The sequence below is a fragment of the Trichosurus vulpecula genome, chromosome 5, assembly GCF_011100635.1.
Source record: "Trichosurus vulpecula isolate mTriVul1 chromosome 5, mTriVul1.pri, whole genome shotgun sequence".
In the NCBI taxonomy this organism is placed as follows: Eukaryota; Metazoa; Chordata; class Mammalia; order Diprotodontia; family Phalangeridae; genus Trichosurus; species Trichosurus vulpecula.
The window spans coordinates 267,875,090-267,882,685 of NC_050577.1; the positions used below are offsets into that span (position 1 = coordinate 267,875,090).

At 34.8% G+C, this 7,596-nt stretch overlaps 1 protein-coding gene across 2 annotated transcripts; it reads left to right on the forward strand.

Moving 5' to 3' along the window:
• The first annotated feature begins 1,954 nt into the window (after positions 1-1,954).
• LOC118850607 (olfactory receptor 6C75) lies at positions 1,955-7,319 on the forward strand. Of its 2 annotated transcripts, XM_036760148.1 has the most exons (2): positions 1,955-1,968; positions 6,368-7,319. In XM_036760148.1, exons 1-2 carry the CDS (start codon positions 1,955-1,957, stop codon positions 7,317-7,319), a joined length of 966 nt encoding a protein of 321 aa, XP_036616043.1. The 2 variants fall into 2 exon arrangements, with proteins under 2 accessions (XP_036616043.1, XP_036616044.1); XM_036760149.1 differs by lacking the exon at positions 1,955-1,968 and having other exon boundaries at positions 6,363-7,319.
• The last annotated feature ends 277 nt before the right edge of the window (positions 7,320-7,596 follow it).

Consider the following 7,596-nt stretch of genomic DNA (forward strand, 5'->3'; position numbering starts at 1 on the left):
TCGTTCTGACTCCTTGTATCCCTACAACTTAGAGAAATGCCTGGCACACACACGCATGTAATAAATATTTGTCGATGGATTTATTGATGTCTTTGTAGAATGCAATGTCTTTGAGACCGGCTCTAAGACATCAACAGATGTCTTCATTTTTGTCCTCAGGTTGATAAATAGATGTGTTGGGACCTCTGAGAAGAGAACCTCCAATCATTGGTAGTCTTTAATTTGTCCCCTGACCCTTATTGGATAGTCTTTCATTCTGTTCCTTTACTCTCCCTTATTCTTTGGAGAACAGACAATTATTTATCAGAGCATGCAGCTCAGAAAATGTTTCACCTGTTTTTCATGTCTCAGTGTATAGTTGTCCTTTTTCTTCCCTGTGTAACACTCCTACTGTTTATACATAGGCAGATTTCTCCTCCTTCCATCTTTGCATTCAGAATCTTTTGGAATAGGTTTTCAAGACACAAAAAAGATATATTTTTTATCAGCTATGCAGAGGTATTCTTGGCCAGAAATCTGTCATTACTTTATTTCAAAACATAATCCAGAAGTTGAAGTTTCATTATCAAACACTGTCTTCTTAAACTAGTTGTTCACTTTCCAAATATATTTTTTCTCTTTTGCATAACTTACATTCAATGTGTAAATAGTAAGGAAAATGCAATCTGTACGTATATGATTTTCAGTTTGTTGCTCAAATTTTTGATAAACTTTGGCAATTTTTGTTAGGTTCTCTCTGGCAGTTTCAACTGTGCCACACGAGTCACCAGAATTGCATAATGGTCATCTTTTTCAACAAGTCCTGAGAGGTCCTCTGAAATGTCTTGGATAAATGTCCCATGAAGACAACAGAAATTGCTATTATTGTTATGTGACCAATAAATAACGGCCTCAATACTCCTAGGCAGAGAATTGGCAACTACTACTAATCTTCAATTCCTCCTTTGACTATGTTTTCAAAAATCATAAGCACTACAGTAGTATGTTAATTACTTAGGACAAACACAATTTTGATAGAATTTCATTTTTTGACAATAATAATGATCATTGACAGTAAGATGGCTGACCTGGATTAGATGAAACTGAATTGAATGAGTTTTCTTATTTTTAATTAGTTTTTGGTCAGATTGCCATTCACAGGTATTTTGTTGTTCTCTTACATTGTTTTTTAATTTGTGTTTTTTAAATGAATTGCAGAGAGAAACTGATATTAAACTATAATAGTGGGGGACATTAATATACCTTGATATACCATACCTAAGTAAATGTAACAAAAATAAAAACAAGAATGAAGGACCTAAACAGAGCTTTAGAAACACTAGAAAATATAATGTTCTGGTGATTTCTAAGGGAGACAGAAAGAAATTTTCATTCCTCTCAATCTTACATTGTACTCTTGCAAAAAATTGACCATGTGATCTGACATAAAAGTCTTGCAAAAATGCAAAAAAGTAGAAACATTACACACACACTTATTGATCACAACAAAATAAAATTATTTTCACTAAAACATTCAAAGCATGAATGAAAAATTAGTTTGAGACTAAATAAATTAAAACTGTAAGACTGTTGTATCAAAGAATAAATCATATAAGCAATAGAAGTTTCCATCAAGAATATAGCAATTATGAAACATCATTCCAACACTTATGGGATTAAGCTGTAACAATCAACAGGGGAAATTTTATATCTATCAATATTTTCATCCATAAAAAGAAAACAAATCAATTAATTGGATACATATCTGAAACAATCCTCTCTTTCTCTCTCTCTCACACACACACACACACACACACACACACACACACACTCTGACCATCATGGTACATTCTCAGTTCCTTGCTCTTCACTTAATAAAGTGTATTTAAATGGTTGAGCTACTTTTCAGGCAAATTCTGTAATTAGATTTCATGGACTTGACTGCAATTAGTCTAAACTCCTTTGGAACAAGATCATGCCATTAGATTCGTCTGAAATAATCTTGAATATTGTGTATATGAAATGAACATTAGAAATTTAATTCCAAACTATTTTTGAATAAAAAATTGTGAAACTGTCTACTAGAGAATATAAAAATTATACCAATGAGTAGTGAGTGGTGATTTCAAATCCCATTCCTCAGATCATAGCCAGAAGCAGAAATATGTAACAGGAAAGGAGAAAACATTTCCATTCATCATGGGGAAAGAATTGTAAGTTACCAAAGAGGATTCATACTTCCTCACCCTTTCTAGGGGATACAAACTTTCAAGGGGACTAACTTTCCCCTGGAGACCAAAAAACTATAGGCTAGAGCTTCTTATCAGAATTTTCTAGAAGTTACTATATCATTTTCTCCCCATATCTCTATCCAGACTTCCTCAGGAAATCCTGAATATCAACTTCCTTTAGTTCAAGGCAATATACATGTGGCCTACAAAAGAAATAGCATCATTTAGAAGATGTATACCTATCAGTCTATCATTCAGTATTCTCCTTATTCGGTGATATCCCTTGATGCTCATTCCACATCTTCAAATATTCTCGGGGCACTATCCCCTAAGCTTCCTTTTCTAGGTTTTGTGTACGTGTAGATGGTGTTGTCTATTACTTGGTGCCTAGAGAACATGGATCTCCCTGATCCCTTTTGTGCTGATCTCTTGGGTTTTGCATTTAAAATGCACAGGAAAACATCTCTCACTGTCCAAAAACTTGAAAATGCCTTGTATTCTCTTCCTGTCAAGGCAATACTTTCTTGCTACTAATTATTAAGAAAATATTTTCTGGAGTTAATTGGGATGGGTCAAGATCTGAGGGCTGAAGCAGTGCCTGGACTGGGAGTGTAAAAGTGAGTTGGTAAGTGTTCCCTTAAGCTGAGGAGAGAGATATCTGCAAATGTCCTACTAAAGCTATTTAAGTATGTGAGGAATAAGACTACGTAGGATATTTAACTTATGAAATTGTGAAATTTCCATAAAATAAACATCAAGCAATCATCTCAATTTATGCAAACCAAAGGGAATATTTGAGATTAAACTTGAAACTGATCAGTCAAGGATTGTCAGAAAAGAAAGTATGATCCCTGTTTGTCATCTCATTTAAGTATTTTTTCTAACTTACAGTTACATAGTAGTATACAGTAGAAAATCATGTCACATCTTTTCCTCCTTTGTGAATGTAAGGGTTATCTGACATTTCTTAAATGTGAAATTGACCTCTTTACTATGATAATCACAAAATGGGAATTTCCTGTAGCTCCTACCTTGCCAGGTTTTTTCTGCCTTGGGAACAGGGTTATTAGGTGATCTTTTACAATATACTGTATTATGCTGGTATCAGCTTTCTAGCTTAAGTCCAACTTGTTCCTGCCTATTCCTAGTCCTGTGTCCATTAGTGAGTCTTCATGATACCAACATAGTTAGCTTGAAATGTCAAAAGCTTAGGCAATCAATAGAAAATTTTGTACATCTAATTGAGTAAGTGATATTTTAAACTGAGGGTTCCTGTCCTTTTGTGTGTGTGCATTATGGATCCCTTTGGAAGTCTGATGAAGCCTATGGACCCTTCCTCAGAATAATGTTGGCTGGCTATATTTATCATTTAAGGAAAATTAACTACTAAATTTCCTTTAGAAGTTAATGAAAATAATGGTGTAATTTTTTTTCCCATCCAGTCTTACACATTCCTCAGGAATTCATGGACCCCAGGATCAGAATCCCTATTTTAAACTACAGTATACTATTTTGACTTGAGTATAAATAGCTTGTACATTTGATTCTAGAGTATAAATTCTGTCCATATGGCTAATAGTGACCACCTTAACACTTACGTAGGAAAATTTAACTGTTTTATTTGATTGCACACTTTTGTAACAAGGTAAGGTTCTATGGGGGAGGAGTAATTAAAAAGTGAAAGTGATGCAAAATTTTTTTAAAAAAGAAAGAGATAGCACAGGGAGGAAAGAAGGCAAAAAGGGAAGGAAGAAAGGCAGGGAGGGTGGTAGGGAGATGGAAGAAAAGAAGGAGGAAGGAAGAGTAGAAGGAAGAAAAAAGGGAGAGGAGGGAGGAAGGCAGGAAGAAAGAAAACAAGAGAGAAAGAGAGAGAATAAATGAAAGGATAGAAGGAAGGAAAAGAAGAAAAGGAATGAGAGAAGCAATCTGTCTTCTCCTGATTCCAGGGAAAGGTTTCCTTGGCATTTTGGTGGGGGGACTCTGTAAAACAATGACATTAAAACATTTTACATAAATAATTGTTTGGAATATCATGAAGAAAACACATTGCAAAGCCCTGAGGACTCTGAAGAATCTGGGAAACAAATTATTCTTGACAGATACAGACTTAGGAAAATGATCTATGTAATATAAACTTTTCCTTAGCAACAAATGTTTCTGTGACGAAAAGGACCAATAAAATACTACCCACCAGAAGAGGTGCCATAGCATGATAGAATTAGAATTATAAGGACCTTAGAGATCACCTACTCCAAACACCTTAAGGATTCAGATTATGAAACTGATGCCTGGAGAAGGTTAAGTGACTTGTATAAATACATATTGATAGTAAGTAGAAGCAGAAATGAAAAATAAAATGTCCTTTTGCAAAACTATGTTTTATTCCTACCTGTAAAAATGTATATTCCTACTCTGAATTCTGGAGAGGAAAACATAGTGAGGTTAGAGAAGGGCAAGTGTTTAAGGGAATAAATAGAGTTATATGTGAAAAGTTTAGATAAATGATGACTCTAGTCTAGAAAGATATTCAGAATAAAATGGTATAAAATGTATAAAATAAAGGATGACAGTTGAATCAAGATGGACTTAGCAAATTCCAAAATGTTTGGCCTGGGGAATATACCTAGAAGATTTAAAAAAGATAAATTTATAGGTAAAGGTAAATTTAAAATGTAAACAAATGTCATATTTTACATATAAGCCAGTAAATCCAATAAATATTACAGGCTAAAATAGAAATATGTCCAAGGAGTCTGATAAATTTATGAATGATTAGTCCATGAGCAATTGAAAGCAGAATGCTCCAGGGAACATTCCTAACTCTTTAAGGTCGATATAATGGAGAATATCCATCCCACTGAGAACCAGATACAGTTTCAGAAAAGGATTTTTAATAATAGAAACTTTTTATACTAATCTTTGTTTCTCTTCATCATTCTCTAATGCTTCCCTGAATTTAAGGACGTGAATTAAAAAAAAAAAGATAGATGAAGTTGACTTACAAATTGAGAGAAAAAAAGTGATCGTGGGTTTTCTCAATATTATAGTAAAAAGTATCAAGAGGGTGGACAGTGGCACATATTGGATAGTGAGCTACCAGATTTTAGAGGACTAATGTTTAATTTAGAAATATAGTCAGGGCAACATGTTGAAAAAATACAGAAAATAGAGACTTGAAAAATAATGTAGTGATGAATACAGAACAGCAGGGAAGGCTTAAATGAACTAATGCAAAGTGAAGGAAGTGGGGTCAGGATAACAATACACACAGTAACTGCAATAATGTAAATGAGAGAAAAAAACAATCCTCACAAAATAATAGAAACTAGATGTTCTGAAACGGTAAGGAACAATCTTGGCCACAAAGAAGACACATAAAGAGGCACTATGTCTCCGTTCATTTGTAGGAGTTGGTTTCCATAGGTATGGAATATTGCACATAGCATCAGATTTGCCAGTTTTGCTAAAACTATTTTCCCTTCTTCCTTTTTTTCTTTTTTAAAGAATTCTTTGTTATAAGAGATTGTTCTCCAGGTTGGGAATGGGGAAGGGAAAGGTATATAGGAAGAAATCTAGGTGATTTAAAATAGCATTACCAAGAAAAATCTGTTTAAAAGTAATAAAAATAGTGTGAAAGTATTCAGGGACTAGGAAAGAATCTCCGAAAAAATACTGACAAGAATATTTGCCTGGGCTCTTAGAAAGTGTTTTCTTTTCTGTTTTTTGAAGTCATGAAAAACATAATTCTACATTAACCATGTTATATAATGATGATGATGATCCCGATGATGATGATGATGATGATGACAAAGCAAGAAAAATAAAGAAAATGAAAAATCATGCTTAATATGCTTCAATCAGAGTTAATCACTTTTCTCTCTGCAGTTAGATAGCATTTTTCATCATAAGTCCTTTGGTATCGTCTTGGGTCACTGTTGATTAGAGTAGCTAAGTCTTTCACAGTTGATCGCTGTTAACGATATTGCTGTTACTGTGTATGTTAGAGGATTTTTTTAGAGAAAATCATATTTATCAATGATCAGGTGGAATTCTCTTTCATTAACTTAATTGGTATTTCCATCTCACATTACCTAAAACTTTTTTTCTTCCCCTCAATTCTGCAGGTGACAAGAAGATAAATAAGGCCTAACCAAAAGAGAAGAAATTAAAATGAAAAACCATACATCAGTCACAGAGTTTGTACTGCTGGGATTGACAGATGATCCACAGTGGCAGGTTGTACTTTTCATCTTCCTCCTTCTCACCTACATGCTGAGTGTGACTGGGAACCTAACCATTATCACCCTCACGTTGCTGGACTCTCACCTACAGACCCCCATGTACTTCTTCCTCCGAAATTTTTCATTCTTAGAAATTTCCTTCACATCTGTATGTATTCCTAGATTCCTGGTTACTGTTGTGACAGGGGATAAGACCATTTCCTATAATGGTTGTGTGGCTCAGTTATTCTTCTTCATTTTCTTGGGGGTGACAGAATTTTACCTCCTTGCTGCCATGTCTTATGACCGCTATGTCGCTATCTGCAAGCCACTGCATTACACAACCATCATGAGCAGCAAGGTCTGTATATTGCTTGTCCTTAGTTCTTGGCTGGCGGGGTTCCTAATCATCTTTCCACCCATTATCTTGCTACTACAGCTGGATTTCTGTTCATCTAATGTCATTAATCATTTTATCTGTGACTCTTCTCCTATCCTGCAGCTCTCATGCTCAAATACACACTTCCTGGAACTGATGGCATTTTTTTTAGCTGTGGTGACACTCATGGTCACCTTGACTCTAGTGATACTCTCTTATACATACATCATTCAGACAATTCTGAAAATCCCTTCTGCGAATCAGAGAAAAAAGGCCTTTTCCACTTGCTCCTCCCACATGATTGTTGTTTCCCTCTCTTATGGCAGCTGCATTTTCATGTACATTAAACCCTCAGCAAAGGAAAGAGTGTCTTTGAGCAAGGGAGTTGCTGTGCTCAATACCTCAGTTGCTCCCTTGTTGAATCCCTTCATTTACACCCTAAGAAATCAGCAAGTGAAGCAAGCCTTCAAGAATATGGTTCAGAAGATTATCTTTTCTTCCAAAAAGTAAAAGCTTTTTGATATAGAAACTCCAAAGGCAAACAATTCCACTAAAATCAGGATTTCAACAGTGCAACACTATCTCACTCCCTTTTATGTTTCTCCTAGTGCCAACTCTTACCTTTTCTTAAATTGAGTTGTTCTTATCTTTCAGAGCCATCTACATAAAAAAATCTTTCCATTTGAACTAAAGGCAGAGTTTGAACTCACTCTATAAAATGTCAGTTCTGAAAAATCAAGAATGTTATGATAGCACTTAATGACCAATTAGTTACTGTGTATGCGCG